The sequence below is a fragment of the Camponotus vicinus genome, unplaced genomic scaffold (assembly GCF_025532165.1).
Source record: "Camponotus vicinus isolate PSW18456_S1 unplaced genomic scaffold, iyCamVici1.0 SCAF_2, whole genome shotgun sequence".
Lineage (NCBI taxonomy): Eukaryota > Metazoa > Arthropoda > Insecta > Hymenoptera > Formicidae > Camponotus > Camponotus vicinus.
Window position 1 is genome coordinate 22,571,525 of NW_028141956.1, and position 27,104 is coordinate 22,598,628.

Consider the following 27,104-nt stretch of genomic DNA (forward strand, 5'->3'; position numbering starts at 1 on the left):
TATATAATTATTGTTTCAGCAAAATAAATTAAATAAATAGAATTATTGTCCATAATTGTAAATATATTTGTTATAATGATCAAGAAAGATTTATTCTTAATTATTTAAGGAATATATATATCAAAAGACATGAAAATTGAGTTTTGATTTAATTGTTTATTGTTGCATTCGCATCATTACAGAGATACTCTAGAGAAGCAAATTGGGAGCGTAAGACTGCGTGACGATGGATTATATAATATTTTATCACGCGTTGCCTTACTGGATGAAGATTTATTGGAAGCAACGATTGTTAAATGTTTACTCAGCATACCAAAAGCGGCATACAATGTGTCTCGCAAAACTGTCTATTATATTGGTTAGTGATAAATACAAGCACGCGCACCATACATACGATTATTTTATCTAATAAAGATGATTATTTTTGATAAATACACTGAGAAAAATCATTTGATTAATCAACAAGACGTATCTGATAGAAGGCATTTTGGTTAAACCAAGCAGAATTTTTAATTAATCACTATAAGAGTCGATTTTTTATAACTAGAACTTTAGTAGACTTTACTATAAGGATTTGATTAGTATTTTCTAGTTGAATCTATAAAACTTCTTGTTATATTAACTAAACATAGAAACACTGGTATAATTTTTTTGTAAATTTAATATTATTACTAAGAAAATTTGGTAAATTTAACAGGAAGAAATTAATCATACTCATCTGGTAATTCCTAAAGAAATTCTGATTCGTCCATTTTCTAACAGACATACTGTGTGATTGAATCCAGATTTCTAATAGATGTAACCAGATTTTTTTCTTATGTATAAATAATGTATTGTATTAATTCAATTCATTATTTTTATCGTTTATTTTCAGCATTATCGCTTATTTAGATTAATTACAATATTGGGATTATATATAATAATATACAGCGTGTTTCTAAATGATCCGATTTCACAAGGTTGTAACTTGTACATGAATGAAGGTAGAACCTCGCGGCAAATGTGAAACTACATATCGAAACCTCAAGTTTTCCGTGGCGCATATTGGATGTTGCCGGTTCACTTGGTTGCCGGTAGTCGCCCTGGTGCCGCTACAGCTGGTACTTTGGTACTGCTAGCGCGCACGTTCAGTATGCGTCGAGATGGTGACAACACAGCAACAAAAAGCGTTTTGTATTCTCCGTTTCAACAAGTATGAGTCAGTTACAACTGCAGCGTGATTTCCGTCGACATTACGGGTTTATGAGTTTGACTACCGTTTAGACGTATGCCATGCGTCCGGTGGAGGGCACATTGAACATTTGTGAAAACTTGGTATTCTTAAACTTGGTATTTTATACGTATATTAAAATTTACCCGTAGGTTCTATCTTCATTCATTTCAAAGTTATAGGCTTGTGAAATCGGATGAATCATTTAGAAACACGCTGTATATTGAGGTTATATAAGGTGTTTCCGGATATTTGCGACAAACTTAAAGGGATGATAGATCTCGATAAATGGAACAATTTTCGTTAAGCAACTCGTGTCCGGCGATGCTTCCTTAAGACACCAGGCTGCGATTAACATTTACGCAGTTTATGAAAGTTTAGTGTATACAACTGTTAATATCTGAAATGAGCTCATTGACAGGATTATGAACGCATGCGATACAATTCGTAATAATCCTGGAATTTTTCAGAGGGTGCGTCAGTCAATGCACCGTAGATGCAATGTGTGTATTGCAAATCGCTATTTTAAACATTTATTGTAATAAAATAAACAAAATATAATTTAAAAAACGTATGATTTTTTAAATTTTAATCTAATATAGAAATCAAACAGCATTCATCGCAGCCTGGCGCCTTAAGGAGGCATCGCCGGACACGGGTTGCTTAACAAAAATTTATCGAGATCTATCACCTCTTTAAGTTTGTCGCAAATGTCCGGAACCACCCTCTATATAATAAGAATAAAATAATGGACAAATTTTCTTTTAAATTTACGTACTGCCATCCACGTCTGATTCTTATTAGTTTGAAAAATTTAAATTTGAGTTTTATATGAGAGCTTAATTTCTTAGTTGTTAAATTTATAATTTGTTGAGATATTTTTGACTTTATTGATAAAATTATAAAATTATTTAAATTTTAAATTAATAAATATGATATATGATATTCTTCTTTGTTGTGCAGGGACGTTTACTACTACTTCAACTACTACAACGAAATTGCATCGTAAAATGGAAATCCAGGCCTTAGACAAATCAGAATCTGGTAATAATGGTAAGAGAAAAGGTTTTTTAAACATCTTATAATATAATTTTCAAAGATGGAATCAAGTTCATATATATACAGGGTGTCATTTTAAGTGATGCAGCTGAATATCTCTTAAAGTAAAAGAGATTGGGAAAAATGTTTCAGACAATAGTTGCATGGTTTCGAGGGGGACATAAGACTATCATTAGTTTGACTTTGAAGAGTCAGCTGAAGGTCACGTTAAGGTCACCTCCAACTTTGTAAATGGGACACCCTATATGCTTTTGCATATTCTTGTAGCTCATCTCGAGAGCTTTCCGAAACATTATAATTAAGTTAGTTTTCATTAAGTACTTTCCGAGTTATGAGGCTTGAAATCATTTCTTAATTTTACATAAACTGTAAAATATCTTGTAAAATATTCATTTTTCGATTATCTTACCTTAATACTTTTATGTACAAAATAATGAGAGGAATCAATTGGTGTAAAGAAAACACATAGTTGTTTTGAAGAAAAAATATGTAATTTGCAGCAATTAACAATTACACTTTTTTTCTTAAAAATAACTATGTGTTTTCTTTACATGTAATGCGTTACTTGAAACCTTACAACTTTTGTCTGACATATTTTTGTATGCCGCTCTCAGTTTTTGAGATATTCGGCTGATACGGGTGGTCTGCGACACCCTATATATTGTATATAGGAGCCTTCGCCGCGCGTCTACACACTCATCGCTCCTCCCCTCCCCAATCACCGCTTCGCCGCGCGTCGCCATTATGTTACAGTGAGACCGCCTTCGCCGCCGCGCGCTTTTAGCCACGGGCATTGGCCGATCTTCTTTAATTAATTTTTCGTTAATTATTGCGAATATCGCAACACAGTAGAGGACCTTCCTCCTTAATTTGAGCCAATCTACCTTCACACTTCGGGATTGCGAAAAGTTTTCAGACAATAGTTCAACAGACAAGTTTTCCCCTATACAGGGCGATCCTGAAAAACGATCCGTCTATAAAATGACGTATTCCTGACACCATTCTAAGACAATTTTTCCTTTACCAAAATTTGATTTGAAGCGTAGTTTTTGAATTATGAGCAAAAATAGTTAGTAAATCACGCGTCGAGTACAGAAGGCAGGCAGGAGCGGCGCGGCGTGCCGCGAGCGCGGGCGCAGCTGACCGCCCGACGGGTGATTATCACCGCATGAGTCGCTAACTATTTTATCTTATAACATAAAATTATGCTTTAAATAAAATTTTGGTAAAGAAGAAAATGTCTTAGAATTACGTCAGAAATACGTGTTGCTTAAAATAACGTTATTTTAATAATGAAAAGTTGTTCCGGATCGCCGGCCGTCCGACGTTGCAATCAGCTGATTGCTACACGCGATGTGTGTATGGCGGAGTGTGTGCGTAAGAGAGAGAGAGAAAGAGAGAGAAAGAGGGAGAAAGGGAGGGTAGGAGGGACAGACATTCATACACACGCACGCACTTTTTTTCTCGCTCTCTTTCTCTCTTTTACGCAACACTCATACACTCTCTCATTCGGTCTCTCACCCACACTCTCTCGGTCACTCACTCACTCACTCACCTGCTTACTCACTTGCTCACTCACCTTGTAGCAGCGTAGCGAATCTTCATGCTATGTATTGTTGTATCTGCTGCACGGTTATGATTGCTAGAGATGCGCGACACATCGAAATTTTTTCGATTATTAGTCTCACACTCGATTGACACAATACAGATTACGCGATAACGAGTTTACTGTTTATTCACTCACTATTGATTTATCGATACCAAAAATTACTTTCAAAGAAACGCGAATGCAAACAACACATGACTCGACGCGAAGCGACGGACCGCGGAGACTGCGCGACCACAAGAGTTATGTTGCCAGAAACGCGACACGCGACATCTAACAAACGACTTGAGCGTGGCGCGTGATTGACGCGAGATAAGACGAACGATCGGCTAAAACCTTCGCATTGCGAATGCGGTAGAAAACATGAATAATTATTATTTTAAAAAGCATGTGTTGTACGTTATTACGTTTTCGAAATTATTGCATTCACGATGCGAAGATTTAAGTCAATCGCAAGAATAATGTAATTAAAATTACATTATTCAATTACATTGTATGTAATTTTAATTACATTATTCTTGCGATTAACTTAAATCTTCGCATCGTGAATGCAATAATTTCGAAAACGTAATAACGTACAACACATGCTTTTTAAAATAATAATTATTCATGTTTTCTACCGCATTCGCAATGCGAAGGTTTTATCCGATCGTTCGTCTTATCTCGCGTCAATCACGCGCCACGCGCAAGTCGTTTGTTAGATGTCGCGTGTCGCGTTTCTGGCAACATAACTCTTGTGGTCGCGCAGTCTCCGCGGTCCGTCGCTTCGCGTCGAGTCATGTGTTGTTTGCATTCGCGTTTCTTTGAAAGTAATTTTTGGTATCGATAAATCAATAGTGAGTGAATAAACAGTAAACTCGTTATCGCGTAATCTGTATTGTGTCAATCGAGTGTGAGACTAATAATCGAAAAAATTTCGATGTGTCGCGCATCTCTAGCAATCATAACCGTGCAGCAGATACAACAATACATAGCATGAAGATTCGCTACGCTGCTACAAGGTGAGTGAGCAAGTGAGTAAGCAGGTGAGTGAGTGAGTGAGTGACCGAGAGAGTGTGGGTGAGAGACCGAATGAGAGAGTGTATGAGTGTTGCGTAAAAGAGAGAAAGAGAGCGAGAAAAAAAGTGCGTGCGTGTGTATGAATGTCTGTCCCTCCTACCCTCCCTTTCTCCCTCTTTCTCTCTCTTTCTCTCTCTCTCTTACGCACACACTCCGCCATACACACATCGCGTGTAGCAATCAGCTGATTGCAACGTCGGACGGCCGGCGATCCGGAACAACTTTTCATTATTAAAATAACGTTATTTTAAGCAACACGTATTTCTGACGTAATTCTAAGACATTTTCTTCTTTACCAAAATTTTATTTAAAGCATAATTTTATGTTATAAGATAAAATAGTTAGCGACTCATGCGGTGATAATCACCCGTCGGGCGGTCAGCTGCGCCCGCGCTCGCGGCACGCCGCGCCGCTCCTGCCTGCCTTCTGTACTCGACGCGTGATTTACTAACTATTTTTGCTCATAATTCAAAAACTACGCTTCAAATCAAATTTTGGTAAAGGAAAAATTGTCTTAGAATGGTGTCAGGAATACGTCATTTTATAGACGGATCGTTTTTCAGGATCGCCCTGTATATATACAGGTTGTCCCTGAATGGTCTGTACAAACTTTGTGAATAAGTTCCAGGGACCTAAACAAGCAGAAAATGTCCCATAAACATGGGGTCGGAAACGCTTGCTTCTGGAGTTACGACGGTTCGAAGTTTTCCTGCAATAGCTGGAGAAATTATCACGTCAAATCGCATAGGTGTTACAAAACTGTGTTTATTTATTTCTTCGGTTTTGCCACGGACATAACAGGACAGTACACTTGCTATAGCAAATGCTCGAAATGGCCTCCGTTAGATTCCAAGGAAGCCTGCGCACGTCGCCGCATTGTCTGGCGAACCGTCCATTTCCACCGGCACGGCCATAAACCAGATGGATATCCGCCAGTTCATCAAATGAATAATTTGATTCATTCATGTTTTTAAACACAGTTTTGTAACACTTATGCGATTTGACTTGATAATTTCTCCAGCTATTGCAGGAAAACTTCGAACCGTCGTAACTCCAGAAGCAAGCGTTTCCGACCCCATGTTTATGGGACATTTTCTGCTTGTTTAGATCCCTGGAACTTATTCACAAAGTTTGTACAGACCATTCAGGGACACCCTGTATATACAGGGTGTATCTGAAATGATGCACTAAACTTTAGGAGCGTAGTCTAGAGGTCAAAATAATACTTTTTTCTCATGAACATGGGACCGCAAATGAACCCCCCTCCGAGCTAAAATTCGAAAATGTGTGAAATTGACCAAACACCCGCAATGCAAATTTATTTATCTCTCAAGAGAGGGTATAGGTAACGTCAAAACCTTTTTTTTCTGAAATACAACCAATTTTTTCCCCAAATTTTAAGGGCCTTTAGCTCGGAGGGGGTTCATTTGCGGACCCATATTCATAAGAAAAAAAGTCTTATTTTGACCTCTAGAATGCGCTCCTAAAGTTTAGTGAATCATTTTAGATACACCCTGTATATATACAGGGTGTCGCAGACCACCCGTATCAGCCAAATATCTCAAAAACTGAGCGCGGCAGACAAAAATATTTCAGACAAAAGTTGTAAGGTTTCAAGTAACGCATTACATGGCGATATCAGTTTGACCTTGAAGAGTTATTTGAAGGTCACGTGAAGGTCACCGTCAATTTCTTAAAGGGATCTCCCTATTTTTTATTGCATATTCTTGTAGCTTATCTCGAGGGCTTTCCAAAACACTATAATAAAATATTTTTCCTTCAAGTACTTTTTGAGTTATAAAGCTTGAAATCATTTCTTAATTTTAACCTTAATTATAAACCGTAAAATATCTAGTAAAATATTCATTTTTCGATTATCTAACCTTAATACTTTTATGTATAAAATAATGAGAGGAATCAATTGGTGTAAAGAAAACACAGTTGTTTCGAAGAAAAAATATGTAATTTGCAATTAACAATTACATATTTTTTCTTAAAAATAACCATGTGTTTTCTTTACACCAATTGATTCCTCTCATTATTTTGTACATAAAAGTATTAAGGTAAGATAAACGAAAAAAGAATATTTTACAAGATATTTTACGGTTTATCTAAAATTAAGAAATGATTTCAAGCCTCATAACTCGGAAAGTACTTAATAAAAGCTAACTTAGTTATAGTGTTTTGGAAAGCTCTCGAGATGAGCTACAAGAATATGCAAAAGCATATAGGGTATCCCATTTAAAAAGTTGGATGTGATCTTGACGTGACCTTCAGGTGACTTTTCAAGGTCAAACTAATGGCACCATCTTATGTCCCCCTTAAAACCATATAACTTTTGTCTAAAACATTTTTCTTTAAATTGCTTCGTTTCCGAGATATAAATTTGTAACACTTTACTTGGGCCATCCTGTATATATACAGGGTGTAACTGAAAAAGCGCCCACGAAGCAAATAGCGTTATTCCTGATTAAAAATCGAGTCGAAAAGTCCTGAACCATTTTTTTCTATAATGCTCAATAAAGCGGTAATTATTGAATAAAGTTGTGCCAATAAGCACCGACCTTTAAACGGGCGCACGTCAGTGAGCCGCGCGCCTGGTAGTGTGCGTGAGTGCTCCGCCGCTACGGCGCTATGTCATGCCGCTATCGTACGATATTCTTATGCGTTGTAATAATGTGAAAAACTTTATTTTGCATTAAAAATCATATTTCTTCCGTCAAAAGCGTTTCCTTAAAGAAAATTTCGACAAGGAGGCTAAAGGTCGGTGCTTATTGGCGCAACTTTACTCAATAATTACAGCTTGATTTAGCATTATAGAAAAAATTGTTCAGGACTTTTCAACTCGATTTTTAATCGGGAGTAATGCTATTTGCTCCGTGGGCGCTTTTTCAGTTACACCCTGTATATATGTATACAGGGTGTCCTGAAACTAACGCTTGATATTTTAAAGGCAGATTCTCTGGCCAATTTAAAAACGATTTTTCCTCAGCGAAAATGTCGCGGCACTAATAGTTTCCGAGTTATAAATGATTGAAAATAAAGGGTTTTTCGCAAACTAAGGCTTATGGGAATAAAATATTAATAAAGTCACATTCTTTAGTTAATTTTAGGTAGAGTTTACTTTAATAGAATTTTAATTTAAGGCTTAGTTAGAAAGATACATGATGACAAAAATTGGGAATATGCAAAAAATAATGATCTCCCTCGACATTTTCGCTGAGGAAAAATCGTTTTTAAATTGGCCAGAGAATCTGCCTTTAAAATTATGTATAAACAATATATATATATAGGATGTCCCTGAGCACTACCTCACGCACTTGTGAAGAGGTAGAGCGCAGTAAATTAAATAAAGAAGTCTTATTCCATGTAACGATTTTTGCAATAATAATAGATATATTAATTATTGAAATCGGACGAATGAGAGAAGCGCTCGACCGCTCGAGCTATAGCACGGCCCACCATGTCAGATATTGCCTACCGGCGCGCGGCGAGGGGGGGGGGGGACAGCGTGCTGCTACCTGTAGTTACCGCCATCGCCATTTTCACGTTTCAAATTAAATCCTAATAAATAATTTTATTTAATTTCAGATAATTCTGCTGGCTACGTGTCAATTAATCTTCCATTATTATTTATACAATTAACAATTTTCAATGCGTTTCATCAATAACTCAATAAGTAAGTTTAATACAATGGAATCTCGAAGTAGCGCACATATGGGATTTTGGCACGCTATAATGAAGTTACTCCCACTTTCGTCAAATTGAGAACCGTATGAGACTTGTACGAAAACATATCCATTAAAGTATGCACTGGAAGAGAGAATTGCGTCCACAGAACTGCGCGTTGCTGCACGATTGGATTGTTACTCCATACTTACACTACTCGGGAGTATCTAGCATGTATAAAAAGGATGTTGCGTGCTCTTTTGAGGTGCTCTATTTCGAAGTTCCATTATACTGTATTATGAATTAATTTTGTACGTTGTATATTTTATCATAATAAATTGAGCTCTATGTACATATATATAATATTCTGCAACCATCATACAATACTTTTTCAACGATATATTTTGCAGATTAGCTCAGTTAAAAAATCTGAAAAATCTGAGAAAATATGAAAGACAGAATAGTTTCTGAATTATAGATGATCAAATTTGATTAATGATATACACACATGTGAAAAAATTCGTGTTAGGATTTTTAATTGCATTTACTTAAGATCAGAATTGCTATAATCATGAACTCTATTTAAAAGAAAGAAATTAATTTATGTAAGCCTTGTATAGTCTTATATAGTCTTGTAATTTATTACAAAATAGAGAAAAAAAAGAGATACTTTTATATAATGCATTTAAAAATGTCAAATTAAAAATTTCTAAGCGAAGAAGAAGCTCATGAGTTTGCAATTTTTCGTACAAAAAATGTCCAGCTCACATTATTCACAAGTTGAAGAAAATGTTTCAAGCTATTTAATTTATGATTTGAATTCTAAATATCTAAACACGGACTTTGGACCTTTCATGACAAAAACGAATAATTATATAATTTCATAGATTTTCAACTTTTCACGCAAAGCGAACTTTACTCCACATCATCTATTTTTAAACAAAACAATATGTATATTGTATGATTGCACGCGAATTGCAAATTTTTGCATAAAATGAGCTTTATTCCACGCACATCGTTCTATATTTAAAAATCTTTCCTTTTTTATTATTTGACTTTAATCTGAAAGTATTGAACAATATGGGATTATCTTATTTCGTGCAAAAAGTTTGCAAACATATATAAAAACGTATAATTATAGATCACATTTTGTATCATAAGTATCAGGTAACTTATAAATGAGAAAATAAAAAAATAAAGAGAAATGAAAATATATAAAGAAAAACAATTGATAAAAAGGAGTGATAATAGAAGGGAAAAACAGAAACGTAAAATCAATTGAAATAAGCGGGGAAAAAAAAGAAAGATAATAATGGCGATAATGCGCATTTAAAAAAGCAGGAAGATAAAAAGATCACCGGAAATAGTAGAGAAAGGGAGGTGAAAAAGATAAAAAAATAATTAGTATGCGAATTGGCACAGTAAGTCCAAAAAATGGAAGAAAAGAAATAGAATATTGTTACAATTTACGTTCGCGCGTAAAGACTTGAAAAAAAATAGAGACATGAGCAAAGGAAAGAAGAATGAAATAAAGTATAATAGTAGGGAACAATTTTAAAGTAAAAATGGGGAAGAGAAAGAGAGAGAGAGAGGGGGGAGAGAGAGAGAGAGGAATAAAGGGGATGAAGGAGATTACTAGAATGGGGGATTACTAGAGATGGCGAACAAATAAGAAAAAAAATAAAAAGATCAAAAGATAAAATGATATGTAAATAGAAAAGACATATTATTATTGAAAATGCTGAAAGAGGAAAGATGGGCTATAATAAATAATGCGAAAAGAGACGATGAAAAAATATAATTTATACATGCTGAGAGAATTGGTGAATCGATTATAGATTATGTAATAGAAAATACAATTTAGGAGATTTCTCTCTCGGGGACTTAGCAAGCAATAGAAAGCTAGATGAAAATTAGAATAGAAATATCAACCACATATCAATTAGTAATCAATTAAAAGGATAAAGCTAAATAAAAAATAATAGTGAAAGAAGAAGAAATAAGAAGAAAAATAAATTAGTCGAAAAAAGAAAGGGTACACGATGAGAGGCTAAGGGAAAAAAAGATCATGAAAGAAAGAATTGAAAAATTAAGTAGAACAATAGAGAAACCAATAAAAAAAACTGAAAGGTAGTAAAGAAATGAGACTAAAAGGCAGGTAAAAATTAATGGTAGAATAAAAGTATTAATATTTATCTTATATATTATTTATAATTACTTTTTGATTATATTATTAAAGTATTGTCAAATGATTGCGGAATTTTGTATATCCATAGTTCAACAGTTACATTGTTCTATTTTGTCAAAAAATATCTCTAACATCTAATTCTAACAGCTTAAAGAAATTCCTTAAAATCAAAAGTTGAAATATTCTATAAAATATTTTTTAATTTATAAATAAAATTTATAAATTATTACAGATTACACCGACATAAGATGCGAGTGCGGCACGTATGAAGAAAATCATATGGATTCTACATTGAAATATTATGAACATATACATTTACATCGTGTGTGTGTGTGTGTGTGTGTGTGTGTGTATGTATATATTAGAGATATGTTTGCAATCATTAGAGCGGATGAAAAATTTATATCATCTCTCATCTTCGTTCTTCATTTATAAGAGAACATCAGAGTTATAAATTGTAATTACATATGATTACTAACAATTGGCGATAGTTAAAGCAATTAATAAATTGTTAATAATAAATGATAAAATAAGTATAAATATTCTCTTTTATTTTAAAATGTTTTTTCTAAATTTTTTGATCAAAATTTTATTGTAATGAAATACGCGATTTTGTCTTATAATTATGTGTTTTGATTTCATACATTGATTATCTTATTAATTAACAATAAATTTAATTTTAAATTAAGGATCATACATTATATGAGAAATAAAACTGTATTCAGCATTATTTCTAGCATATGTGCTGTTTGTGTGTGTCGTGAGCGTGTGTCATTTTTAATTAATTTAAATCGTTTAATTTTTATTTACATTCAGAAAAAAAAGAATCTGATGCTTATCTTTCTTAATATTTGTTAATAAAAATAATTAAATTATTTGTTAATAAGAGTAATTAAAAATTTTATAATAATTTTTAAAATCTTATATGTACTAATCTGTTTAAAATATTGGTTATACATATATTATACAGATTATCAAACAAGTATAGAATATATAAATCAATTAAAAATAATAAAAAAATTATTAGTAAAAATATTAATTTATGACATTATTTGCAAGCGCGCAAATATGTGTATAAAATGAATATATGTGTATGTGCGTACGTGTGTGCGTGTGTGCGTGTGTGCGTGCGTGCATGCGTGCGTGCATGCGTGCGTGCGTGCGGGCGTGCGTGCGTGCGTGCGTGCGTGCGTGCGTGCGTGCGTGCGTGCGTGCGTGCGTGCGTGCGTGCGTGCGTGCGTGCGTGCGTGCGTGCGTGCGTGCGTGCGTGCGTGTGTGTGTGTGTGTGTGTGTATGTGTGTATATGCTTACAGTTTGTATAAACAAATATTTTTATTTAAATTTAAAAAATTAAGAAATTATATGCGACATTTTAAAATTTGCTACAAAATTCATAATTAATTTATAAATAGTAATATATTACTATATGGCACGTATTTATAGTCCATTCCTATATTTAAGATCAACTTAAATATGGTTCTAAGTCGTTTTAATATTCCATCCAGCCAATAAAATGGCCGTATTACATTTTTAGAACTTACTTAATACGATATTAAATATAATATAAGAATGAACTATGAATATGGGTTTATGAGACATTTTTGATATTAAGTAAACATATAACCAGTAAGCAAATTGCATTCAATCTGTTAACAAATCGACAGTAAATTCAATCAAAAGTTTGTAGTAGATTGGCATCAACTGTCCGCATTAAACTTGTGTTTTGATGACAGAGCCTACTAACATGTTTGACAACAAATTGATAATAGATATCAAGCGAGAACTATACATATGCAATTTAATGGCAGATTAACAGCAAAAACCGAGCAGGACTTACAGCTCTTATCCACTTAAATAGAATAGTAACATAGATCGATATTCATATGCGAAAACTTAATTTAATTCGATTTTAGTGATATTAAGCTACATTAATATTATAGTAATTATATTAATATCGTAATAATATCTAGTACAATAAAATTGAATATTACAAGTTCATAAATATTACAAGAGAATAAACAATAAATTAATTGTAACTTTTCTTTGATAAATATAACATATAATGTATATTATATTGCAATTATATCCCATATCACAAACGGTCGATTCAATTTAAATAAATAATAAAATAATTATAGAAATAATTAAATTAAATTAATAAAACTCCAGATATATAATTTATATAAAAATTAAACTTCTATTTTGTACTTCAAATAGTATAAATGATTATTTATTTCTACCGTCGATTTTCCAATCAATTTAATATCCTGAATTTTCGGTTTATATCAGAAATCAGAAACTAATATAAATATTTAATCTTATATTATTAATTAGCGCCTTGTAGACTTTATATTCATTTTTACTACAAAAATTTAAATACGAAAGAATAGAAAGTGCATAGCAAGAAGCAAAGGAATTATTAAATCAAATATTAAAAGCTCTTCAATACAGATCTACATTTATTTTAATGAAAAATAAGAAAGTACAAATCCTGTTCGATTTTTGCTATCAATTTGCCATTATATTGCATGCAGATCTTGCTTGGTTTTCTACTAATTTAGCGTCAAGTCATATTTTCAAATCCTGCCCGATTTCTGCCAACCTAACATTAGATCATGTTAACAGATCTTGTACGGTTTCTGCGGCCAATCTTTCCACTTAATGGATAATATAGCTCTTATCAAATGTGTATCAAATGTGTAGCTTATTGGTAACAACAAACACTTGTAATGTAATACTTGTAACAAACAACTACTAAAATCTGTTTGAACAGATTTGACCTACTGGATAAAAGCTTTTAAATCTCTTATAATAAATATTTAATTTTTCAAATAAAAGTTAATAACTGTTAATAAATGTGAGAATTAAAATATAATTTAATCATGTGTGTATATATAGCATATGCATGTATAAGTATATACATAAATGTGTATATATTGCGTATGTAGCTTATATAATAAGAGCTAAAACTAAAATTGTATATAATAAATGTACATAATAATTGTATATACAATTAGATATACTAAAATTGTAATTTGTTTGTCTCAAAACCTGCGGTATGTGACCAAAATTTAGAGTAACAGTGTAACAATTATAGCGCATCAATTACTAAGATTAAACTTGTTAAAATATATAAAAGTAATTGAAAAACAAAGTTACACTGTAATCTCTTAATAATATATTTCGAAAGAAGATATTGCATCCCTTCCATGCGCTAAATCACTTCCAAATAACATAAAAAAGAGTAATGACAGCGCAGCACAGAGTTGCGGACGCAATGTCCTCTCTCAATGGCATAGAAAGGACATATTCATGCAAGTCTAATGATAAATAATGAACCATGTGAAACGATACTTTTTACGGGCCTAAGTAACTTAATGAAGTAAAGATAATCTCGTTATAGTGTACTAGATCTATATACGATCTATTTCCAATAAGTTCCAGTGTATATCTAATGATCATTATAAGTATTTGTCATTTAATGGCAGTAATAAAAAGTATATACTTATTTGATACTAAGAAATCTTCTTTTTTTGTAAAAATGTACTATTTGTATCACTAACAATAAATATAAGCGATATAAATGTTTTTAATGAAATATGTGACAAATGGATTTAAAATTGCACAAAAAAGAGTAATCTAAGAGTACATTAAATATGTTTTGATAAAGTCAACATCTTTGATGTAATTATAGACAGTTACATATTCTTAAGCCACATGCTTATTTTATAATTAATTATAGCAATAAAAAATAATTATAATAAAACAAAAATAGATTATTTCGTTGCGCCAAATCTTTTACTTTTACAAAGTGTAACTTTATTATTTTTCCTATTGGTTTTTCGTGAAAAGATCGTTTAAGAATTGAAAACATTTTAATAAGGTAACAAAACTCATCATGAAAATTCATATATATTCATATAACTGTAATTAATACAACAACCTGTAACATATATCATTGCACATATTACTTTTCTATATATTCTCCATATGTATCCAGATATTTTTTCTGCTGGTGCATCAAAGCATCGGAGAAATCAGGAGCCAAGCATTACGATCTATTTCCTTTCATTACGACATGCTGAGAATTGTGGCATCAATTACATATTGCTTTCCATCAAAGTGTTTTTTCAGGGATTCAAGAAAATCATTTGATGTAAAATAAGATTTAGATGAATGCATGAAGTGTTGGGACACTGCGATAAGTGCTAGATCATCTGCCCCATACTCCTGACCTTACACTAACAATAAGTGATTTCTATTTTTGAATCTCTAAAGAAGCATTTGATTGGAAAACGATATGAAATAATCAATGCTGCAAATTCAACATGCCATAATGTCTTGGTTCTAGAATCTTAATACTGTTTTCTTTGCTGCTAGAATTAATATCTTAGCTTGCACCGATTGATGAAATAAATGTTTAGATACATACTGGGAATATGTAGAAAATTTTAATATACATAATAATTGGTACAGATTAAGTATAAATGTACATACAGGGTGATTCAAAACAACCTGATGTCTTTGAAATATGATATTCTTGAACAAATTCTAAAACTATTTTTCCTCTTGAAAAAAATTTTTTTTTAATTTTTTAATTTTTTTTAATTTTTTTAATTTTTTTATTTTTTTGATATTTTATTCTTAAGAGTTACGTTATAACCCTCCTAGACGGTAATAATATTGTTAAATATTGCGTAGAAAAACTGCAATAATAATTTAATACACATCAAAGGATCAAATATTGTCCAATAAAATTGAATTTCCCCTGTCTGGGGAAAAAATTAAGCTTTGGACAAAATTTGTCAAGAGGAAAAATAGTCTTAGAATTCGTTCAAGAATATCATATTTCAAAGACATCAGATTGTTTTGAATCACCCTGTATATGTGAATACATATATTCTCTCAAGCTAGATCTTATTTAATAAAATGTTCTCATATTTCTGAAAAGAAAACAGTTTATATATTTCTTATCATCGAATGTATAAAAATCATAAAGAATGAATATTTCTTTTATAATTTTTTATATAAGTGTATTGTAAAAATCTTTGAAACAAAAATGAAACAATATTTTTATTATAAAGTTTTTTTCGTAAAATTTCCGCTCTTATTTTCTAATAACACATCTGCAGAATGAAATAAATAATGTGTTGCGCACATTCTCTATAGAAATTGCAATACTTAATTATATTTATCTAGCATGATTATCTAAGTATCCATTTTATATTAATGTGATCAACATACATTAGTATTTAAAAAAACAAAGTAAATTTTTATTAGAACTATTCAATTCTTTTTAAAATTATATAGTATATTTCTTAATCAATTCTTTTCTAAAATCTCAAATTTTAATATTTTTCTTAAGCATTTTTCTCAAATATATCGATAAATAAGGATATATAATGTACCAATATCGAAATATTAAAAATCATGGCATAGATTTATATATATCATTCGTATGTGCGCATATAAGTTGAATGTACCTGAGAAAAAATGGATTTATATAATTATGTAAGATCATATATAAATATATATGAATATAATAATTGGCCATATAAAATTTGATCCGAAATTTGGCGCGATATAATCATATATTTATATAATCATATTTGGCTAGATCTCATCAGATGTAAATCTATATATTCTATATATATCTATATATTCTATATATATCGGTTATGAATAGATTTGATAATATATGTTGTATTATATGTCATATATAATAATATTTAAAATTTGGCATAATATGATCTTATCTTTATTTAATTATTTAGCTATTAGATCTAATTGTATATGAAAACAGATCTGATCGAATATGATCATATAAATATAAAATCATATCGCGCCAATTTTCAGATATTATATATTATATGCAATCATATAAAATTATATACATCATCAGATCTTTTCGCATCTAATTATGCATATTTATATCTGAACATATTATACCCATTTTTTCTCGGATATATGTGTGTGCGCGCATATAATATAATATTATAGAAATATTTTTATTATAAAAGTTATCTTTACAAAAATCATATAATTTTATTACAAAAATAAATCAATTTTTTACATATTTTTTAAATATCAAGATATATTATGTGCATTACAATTTTTACATAATAAATATACTTTCCAATTTATCCTATTAAAACTATCAACTTAAAATGACTTAACTCAAAATGACATATAATAACCGTTACAATTCATATAAATGGAAAACGTTCATTCTGCGTATGTAGTATTAGAAGAAGAGTGAAAACTAGAAAAAAATTAAAAATAGAAATTATTTGGTCTCAGTGATTTAAAAATGCAAAGATTTAATATAAACCTAAACGAAATATATAAAGAAGACACATGCTAAAGTATGCATAGAAAAATACCTTATAGTTGTATTAGCCATATATAGAAATGCCTTATGATTGTATTAGCTATATATAATCCTTACAAAAAAGATTAAATTAAAAGTATTAATGTTTATTCTTTACGAATAAAAATGAGTAAGATATATATATAAATAGTTAAACAAAATATATTCTTAATTTAATGATAATTTTAAAAATTTATTTACATTAATTTCAATTTAAATTATTTCCTGATTTTTATAATATTCTTGATGAAAGATAAATTCTTGAAAAGTTTTGAAATTTTCGGAAAATTTTAAACATGAATATGCCTTATATACATGTAATTTGCTTGATTGGATTTTATAATAAATGATGATAATGCATTTTTAATACTTACTATATTAATTATCATGTAGTAATTTTTTCTAAAATTTTTGAAATACACAAAAATAGTAAGATTGTCCTCGAGAATTCAATTCGTTTATTCAACGAAAAGTGTGTGTGTTACAATTTTTTTATTCATAATAGTGTGTGTATGTTTGTATATATTCTCAATATATCAATAAAAAAAATCAATGGCACTAAGTGTATTTAATAGCAATTGTACGAAAGAATAAAAATGGAGATGATTGTAAAAAAGAATGAAGTAGATTTCATGAGATTAATTTGTATCATTTTTTATTAAAAGAGCAGACACAAATAAATCTTCAATTTTATTTTTAACTGAACATTTACTATTTAATAATAAACTCAATATAAAACATAGAACACATTTAAAATTTGAGAAAATTTTGTGAAAACTTTAAATTAAATCTAAGGTAATTAAACACATGATTTTTTCTTGGGACGTATAACTTTTATATTACAAATACCTTTATTTTATTTTATTTACATTGTATATTATGTTGTATGTATAACATACATATAACATACACACACACAATACACACACATATACATTCACATATGAATATACATCTGTATCTTTTAAGAATCAAAATTTTTTGCATATATTTCACACACATAATATATTTTCAGTATATTTGTTGGGTAAATGTTTACTTTAGGTTACACAGCTCGAAAAAAATTTATTGTCACATATGTTGTAGAGGATACATTCCTAAGTAATACACCGTTTGAATTTTGCGGCGGTCTCTCTTCGTTCCTGAGATATGCAATTTTGAAATTTTATACTTACTTGTATCATCTTTTCGTTACATTTTAAATATGTTTATATTTTTCTGTTTACATTTACCGAGGTCATCTTTCTGAATAACTTTCAATAGGTTTTAGCCGTTTGTTATTTATTAAATAGTTATTAACAAAAAAAGTTTCATGAATAGAATATAATTTTACCACATCATGTATGTTTAAGAAGAAATATAGGCACACACACACACACACACACGCGGGGAGTTGTCGCTTCCATATCAAGAATTGTGTTCTTGACAAGTCGAAGAAAAACGCAAAAAAAGATAAATTAAAGGTAAATAAAAAAAAGGTAAACATTTTAAATTTATATAGAATTTAATACAATTAAAAAATATCATAAATGTACACACACACACACACACACACACACACGCGGGGGGTGCAAGGGGAGGCCTTCGGCCCCCCCTCCCGCAACCACCCCGCCGATATATGCTGTAAGTTGTAAAGCGAGGTCCACCTTGCCTACCGGCAAAGGCCCCCCTTGCACCCCCCGCGCGCGCGTGTGTGTGTGTGTGTGTGTGTGTGTGTACATTATGATATTTTTTAATTGTATTAAATTGTATTAAATTCTATATAAATTTAAATTGTTTACCTTTTTTTTATTTACCTTTAATTTACCTTTTTTTGCGTTTTTCTTCGACTTGTCAAGAACACAATTCTTGATATGGAAGCGACAACGAGCAAACGTAAACAAAAAATATAAACACACAAGTAAAATATAATGTGAAACCATAATGAACAAATGTAAACAAAAAATGTAAATACATAAATAGGATATAAGAAAAAGATGATATAAAAGTATGAAACTTCAAAAGTGCATATCTCAGAAACGAAAAGAGACCGCCGCAAAATTCAAACGGTGTATTACTTAGGAATGTATCCTCCACAACATATGTGAAAATAAAAATTTTTTGAGCTGTGTAACCTAAAGTAAACATTTACCATTTGTTGTTCTTATATGTATAAACACAACACAGTGATTATATTTTCTTTAATAACATATTGTGATTTAAACAACAAACGTTTAATTTAAACAAAAAATTGAACATGTATCTCCTATTTAGAAAGACGTAATAAAATAAATGTAATTAAATTTCATTGATTTAATTACATTTATTTCATTACATCAATATAAAAAAGTCTTTGTAAAAATAACTTCATGCGAATTTTAAAATTTAAAAGTAATCTAATAATTCGGATTAATATAAAATTGAAATAAACCTTTTTATTTTTCATCTAAATACACATTTAAGAAAGTATTTTAAAAATGCTCTGTAATATAAGGATTAAAACATTGTAATATATACAAATATATACAAAATATACATAGTTATATAATTTATTACTATCATTGACTGACATCAGATATAAATGAACATCATTTCAAACATAATACACAAGACGAAAGTACTTTAAATAGTATTTATTAAATAAAAATCTCGAAAATTAGAATTACTGAAAAAAATTATTAAATGAATAATCATGCAAATTAATTAATTAATATTAATTTATATATATATATATATATATATATATATATATGTATAATCTATTTGAAGCAAAATTGTTTTCAGCATATAGCATAGATACTAATATTAAATCTAGCTCTATATATAGATCTATACACTATAAGAAAAATAAGATTTTATCATACAAGTATAATGAAAAAATACAATCTGACCAAATACATAGTTATAATCACAATCACATATAGATGCATTGTAACACATATTCACAATGTTATTTATAATTAATTTAATCACTTATATTATTATCAAATCTGTAACATAGTGTGAGTGACTATTTATACAATAAAAAAGAATAATTTTCGGCAACTAAAAAAGAAAAACAGTGCAATAAGATTTGCAAATAAAGTTAAATTGCAAGATTGCTTGTGCTTATTTAAGCAACTTTTTACATACGCATACATACATACATGTGTGTGTGTGTGTGTGTGTGTGTGTGTGTGTGTGTGTGTGTGTGTGTGTGTGTGTGTGTGTGTGTGTGTGTGTACACGTGTGTACGTGCTTATGCTTGCGTGGTGGTGGTGGTGGTGGTGGTGGTCGTGTGTGTGTGTGTGTGTGTAGAATATAGCATAATAAGAATAGAAATCTAGCATGAGACTCGCGATCTAAAGAATATATAAAAAAGAAATAAGACCAGCCTTTCTTTAACAAAAAAAAAATAAAATTTCTGAACATTATTTTGCGAACGTCAGACAAGTATAAATAAAAAAGATAGAGATGCCATTAATTTTTCTGCTTTTTTTATCTCGGCTTTAACATTAAATCATTTAAATAAAAGTTGTTTGGTCTATTCTTATATATATACTATATCTATAATGTAAAACAAACTCAAATTTGCTTTTGAAACGACAATATGTATATGTTAAGAGAGCAACATGTGTGCCTCGCATTTTTCGCTTACGAAATATTGTATATATTATCAACTCAATTATATATTGTATTACACGAAAAGATTTAAATTTCAATTTGATATTTAACATCGCTTACAATTTGATGAGTAAATTGTAACTACATATACGTCCTTCGTCATTATTCAAGTCCATATTTTAAGTCTAACACTATGTCTAATATATATTGTAATTTTATATTAAACAGTAGCCTTTACTACCTCTATAAACATTGTTTAGATACATCGAATTCTCGTTATATATGATTGTGTATGCGTGTGTGTATTAAGCCGCTGTTGAACTAATATAATCATAATTAAAATTTCGTGTCTATAAAAGCCTCTGTATTTTAAATATAAAATAATTATATTTAGAATATGTTTATTAATTCATAGTTCATTATTATTATTATTATTATTATTATTATCATTATTATTATTATTATTTATAAATTTGTTCATCAAATTCACTCTATAGTCTTTGAATCTATGCAAAAAGTGCAAGCATTTCCTTCTGACATAATTAATGATGTCAGATAATTAATGATGTTCCAACATAATTTCCCGATTAATTTAATTATAACGAAGAGATAAATTTTGTTTACTTTAATATTTTGCATAACATCTCAAAAACGTGCAGAAATCAGAAAATGCTTCACAATTTTGAGAACTCTCATTTTTTTTCTCTTTTTTTTCTCTTTCTCTCTCTCTCTCTCTCTCCCCGTTCTCATTCTTTCTTTCTCTTTCTTTTTCTCTGTTTTTCTTTCCTTCTATTTGATTTGTTATTTTCTTAATCGAGAAAAATAAAGAAAAATATGTATTATATACATAATTATTTTATTAAAATGTTCGACGCATTTACTGCAATTAATTGCTTTTTTTGGTACGACGAAGTCGTATATTAATAATTAACATACGACTATAAATAATTTCTTAAATGTTTATTTGTATCCATGCGAATCGTGTTTTTATCGATCATTAAAAAATTGTATCTACAATGGCAGCACGCCAACTTTTGTGAAACGTCATATGATATGTCAATGTGATCGTTTTATACGTGTCGTAAATTGATACGATCCTGCTTACAGAAACATCAAATTCAAATATTTCAATATTTTAGCGTACAATTGACAGAAATACAAACAATATTCAAAACGTCGATAACGAAATATTTTCTAACAGAATCTTGTTTGCCATAAACCACGTCATCCGAATATAGAATTGAGAAGTGTTTTATTGAATAGGATAATATTGGAGTTGTTGGAAAATATAAAATAATCAATATCTTCCAATTTCATTATTTTTATGTTATCAATTATTTCTATTTAAGTTTTATAGCATTTTTTCTAACATGTTATGATCTATCAGAATTTGCTCAGTTTTTACTACATTTTTGTCAAGTTAAAACGACAGACCATGTTTAGCTATCATTAGTCAAAGTTTCGCGAATATAATATGTAACATATAATTTACTTGACAGATTTGACTGGAATTTAATCACTAAAATTATAAACAATCCCTTATTACATAAATAAGTATCTTTTACTAATATGCAATAGTATATTTTTTAACTTATTATTTATTCACATTTTTGACATATAGTATATACATTTTAAAAATTTGACAAAAAGTTAAAAATTGAATTAAAATTAAAAATAAACTTTTATTTAAATTTTTATTCTACTGATAAAATTCAGTAAATTAATTTTATAATGTCCAATTGTAACAGTTTAGAAAGTCACGTGACACAAGTGAGAGATCATGTGACGTATCAACATGTAAGACGACGTTTTTTTTAGTTTTATCGGGCCATAAATGACAATCAAGAAGCCACCAGTCTAAAAAATAAATATTATTCCTATTTCAATTATTTATTGAAAGTGCAAAAATATAAAATTTAGTGTAAAATATGATTTAATTTAAATTTAAAGAGGTTTTTATACTTATTTTTTATGTACTGTTCATTCGTAAAAATTATAATTTCAAAATTGTAATTTTCTATACGTTTTATAATATAAGATAGAAACCTACTTAAAAACCTTCAGGATTGTTATCTGAGGGCAGCGGTGGGAGCCATGAGAACCACTTGAGATTGCACTCTGCCTTTCACTTTTGGACCGCTTCATTATCAGCATAGTCAGACTTATCACTTACAGACTAGAGTATAAAGGTAAGTGAAAAAGTTTTCGTCTCGAACCAAGTTGGCCATTCCTCTAAGAACACACCTATTCACTTTGATATAGAATAGAACACCCAGGAAATTCCAGGTTTTCAAAATCCGATACCGATTAAGAAAGACTGGAGTAAACCAGAGCGAATTTGCCGATCAGACATAGACATTTGATACACGGATGATTCAGAGGCAAATGATCGATTTGGAGCTGACGTTTACGACTCAAGAATCAATAATAGAGAATCGATTCCCTTAAATGAACTAGCCACAGTTTTTTAGGGCAAGTTCTTAGCCATCCTTGAGTGCGTAAAAATCCAAACCTCAGCTGAAGTTAATAACAAAAATATTCTTATCTCCGACAGCAAAGCAGCCATCGGTGCCTTAGCTAAAATCACTACCTAGTCTTCAGTGGTTTGGAACTGCATGGGACTGGCACTTAACAAACTAGGTGAAATTAACAAGATCATTAGCTTGGATCCCTAGCCATCAAGGAATTTATAGGAATGAAGTGGCAGACGACAAAGCTGTATCTTTGAGATCCTGATTAAATAAATCGTCGGATTTCCTTTCACTATAGGTAAAGATTTTATTAAATTTAAACCGGGATTTAAAACGGGAAAATCTGGTTTCCTGGGATCAGGCTCAAAACTGTCGCCAAGCCAAATTTTTATTAAACCAATCCCTATCCAAAAGGACCGATGAACTCCTAACAATGAGTAGAAGGAGACTTAGTGTTTCCATTGGTCTACTTATGTGGCCCTCAGGGCTCATCTATTTAATCGCCACATAAGCGAAGCTCGGTCTAGCCGAGCGGAAAGACTGTCGCTTATGTGGTGAAGAAAAAGAGAACAGTATTTACATATCTGTGCCATTGTCCTGTCCTTGCATTTATAAAATAGGTCCTGGGATATTAAAGTCCAGAAAAAGATAGGGATGTATGTGGGAGGAGGTCGGACGTGTCTTTATGCCCATTTGATCAACGAGCGACAGAATCCATCCGTGGCAACGGCATTGACGCATATCCTGTGGAGAGAGCATTCACACATTTTTCAGCCTAACGAATAATTGCTAGAAAACAATATTCGCAGACTAGAAAAATATGTGAGGCGCAAGTGGCTGGATCGGGAATCGAACCCGAGTCTTTCGCTTTCCGGGCAACTGCTCTAAACCACTGAGCTATCCAGACCTCACACCTAATACTACTTTTTAACACAGTGATATGCGACTCCAGAGCGATGTTGGTATCTCACTCGATGGTTGCAATGCCGATTGCCACGGAGAATCCCTGAAAGGTCGCTCGCTGACCAAATAAGTGCCGGTGGAGGTATTCGCATGCATGCTGGCTTCCGACTGGCCTTCCGTATGAAACGGCACCGACGAGCACAATCCCGTAGAGTGACCACATCCCCCAAGATCCCTCTAGTATATACTAAAATCCCCACTGTACCAAATAGCAGTGGCGGATGGACCCTAAGATAGGGCCGGGGCAGGCCTCCAGCCACTTGAGGGACAAACTCGCTTTGCGTGTGTGCGTGCGAGCACATGTATGTGAGTCTGAACCTGGAAAAGGAAAAGAAAAACGAAAAATGTTACAATTCTGATATTCGATCATTTCTCAGTATTGACTGCACAGATTTTATTCAAACTGGTCGCAATCGAAAGCTTATATTTACATTACACAATAAAAGTGTCGTTAGATTTTTTATTACGCCTTTAGTTTATTAAATATCTTAACCGAAAGTTTACTTGACGTGAAATTCCGGATAAGCTACTTGGTAGCTCCGCGTCGAGAACAGTGACTCTCAATGCTTGGATCCTGTTTTTTATGTACTTGGAGTCGCGACGCTACCGCGTCGCTTGATTTTAAAAATTATGGTCCAATGATGTAAGAATGGAAGTCTCTATCCAATCTCCCAAGTCGAATCGAAGATTTGAATATAACGGATAACGAGGTGGCAACCTGTAAAAAGAAAGAGAACAAAGAGCAAGCACAATCAAGACAACACTTTATGCCAAAAATCACATAAAACTCCTCGGATTTTCTTTAAAAATTTGAAACAGCTAATGCCAAAAGGCAATAATTCACAGAAAAGTATATAAATCGCAGTAAAAATACATACAGGTTTAAAAGCAAGAATCAGGTCGAGAAAGCCAAGCCGAAAATAATAAAAGATGTGATAACAAACGAGGTCGAGACAAGACTGAAAGTAGGAGAAGAAGGAAGTAAAGAAAAGAGTAGGAAAGGAAACCGAAAAGGAACAAACAAATGAGGGGGAGGGAAGAAAAAGGAAAATGACGTGTAAATATTGGAAGAAGATGGCAGGAGAACGGGCGGTTTTAAACTAGAGAGACATTTATTAATAATAGGAAGATAGGAATCATCCAGTAGAGAGATATCACTTTGGATGTTTAAACCATTTTTTTGTTGACAAATGTGCAACATTTCAGATACCAGTCTTTTTTTGTAAGAAGGTTCTTGGTCTAATATTCTCGTATCTTCCCATTTGAAATTATGTCCCAGCAACCTATGCATTGAAACTACTGTCAAATTATCTGACGATTTATTAATATTTGCCCGGTGTTCTTTTAATCTGGTAATTAAACGCCTACCCGTCTGCCCTACATACATCATCACAATCATTGCCAATCTTATAAATAACATTCGAATGATTAAATTTAGGCAGAGGATCTTTGTGCAATTTAATGAGCCTATTTAATTTGTTATTAATAATAAATGCTAATCTAAGGCCGCTATTATGTAAAATCATATAAAACCTTCTAGGAATGCCCTTAATAAAAAGGAATAACAAAAAAACGAAGATTATGGGATGAAGAGGAAGTGGGAGGTGAGCAACGATTGCTATTAGAAATAAGAAATTTAAGGAGGCGGAAAATAATTCTATGTATGAAGTGAATGGGATAAGAATTTTCAAGAAGGATGTTAATGATATAGGAAAGATTTTTTTCGTGAAATTTCGATGGAAAAGATGGAAGACTCTATCCATAAGACCCATGATAATGCCAATCTTATGAGCAAGGGGATGGTAGGAAAAGAAATTAAGAAATCTTCCCGAGAAAGTACGTTTACGAAACCAATCAAATTCTAAACGATTTTCATTCACGATAAGAGATGTGTCCAAAAAATTAATAATTTTGTTATCAGAAAATTCTATCGTAAATTGTAATCTCTTATGAACAGAATTAAAAACTTTCAAAATGGAAGAGAAATGTAAAGAAGGAGCCGCCAATATAATATCGTCGACGTATCTAAAATAAAAAGAAGGAGAGACTGGGAGGGAGGAAATGGCTCTATCTTTCAGATCTTGCATAACAATATTGGCCAAAATAGGTGAGGGCGGAGATCCCATAGGTGTGCCAAAAATCTGCTTATAAATAGTGTCATTAAAAATAAAAAAAGTTGATTATAAACAATTTGATTGGTAAAAGAATGATATTCCTACCGCGACTGCCGATTAACTGTTCCACGGATACTTCCTTGATCTCTCACGGCTGCCAATCCACCGCCTCTTCAAAATATGGAATCGCCGATTGACCGCTGCTACTAAGTCTCCAATATCTTGCGGTTCAGCTGTTCTCGTCCTCGTTGATTTCCTTTAAATAAAGGAAATTCGACCGTATAAATTGCAGTGGATCCAAATTCTCCCAACTTCTCGTCCAGGATCCGGCTCGAAGGATCAAAATTTGTGTATGATTTCTTGCGTGTAAATCCCGGGCATTCCAACGGGCGACGCAAGTCGAGGGAAACCTCTAAATGTTTCTTATTGCAGCCATGGCTCCTTGGAAGGCGTATAAAGTTAAAACTCTCTTCGTCTTGATGTAACAACATTTCTTTATTGCGTGACTTGCACAAACGTCAAATTGATCAAGGCGGCGGTGAGATTAGCAAATCCGTGTCCACCAATTCCGAGAAGCTTATATACCATCTCCCGAATCTTGAATGTTGCGAGAATTTATGAGATCTCACAATCATTTCGTCTTTTCTAAGAGGCTACGTTATCGTAATAATCGACTCGAGCCGGAAATAATATGTTACAATAGCTTTCAACAATAGATGTGTAAGATTAATAAAGAGCCTTTAATAGCTCGTTCTAGAGGCTTATAATAATGATAAACACATGATGAAACATGGAAGTTAGGAAATATAATCG

The 27,104-nt window shown here is 31.4% G+C and overlaps 1 protein-coding gene and 1 non-coding gene across 5 annotated transcripts in view; one reads left to right on the plus strand and one right to left on the minus strand.

Moving 5' to 3' along the window:
- The window catches only part of LOC145966558 (uncharacterized), a 203,268-nt gene extending 188,954 nt beyond the window's left edge, over window positions 1-14,314 (plus strand). Inside the window, exons 4-7 of one of the 4 annotated variants that reach the window (XR_014437069.1) lie at window positions 183-358; window positions 2,174-2,263; window positions 8,526-8,868; window positions 11,024-11,125. Coding sequence is in view for 3 of the 4 variants with exons in the window: in XM_083090698.1 (XP_082946824.1) it covers window positions 183-358; window positions 2,174-2,263; window positions 11,024-11,226 (469 nt within the window). In the remaining variant the exon portion in view is untranslated. Of the gene's footprint in view, window positions 1-182; window positions 359-2,173; window positions 2,264-8,525 lie in introns of all 4 variants that reach the window. The other 3 variants (XM_083090701.1, XM_083090698.1, XM_083090699.1) reach the window with 3 other exon arrangements.
- Window positions 14,315-24,048: 9,734 nt separating this feature from the next.
- Trnas-gga (transfer RNA serine (anticodon GGA)) lies at window positions 24,049-24,122 on the minus strand. Its single transcript has one exon. It is a non-coding gene; the product is annotated as a tRNA-Ser (tRNA).
- Between the last annotated feature and the right edge of the window lie 2,982 nt (window positions 24,123-27,104).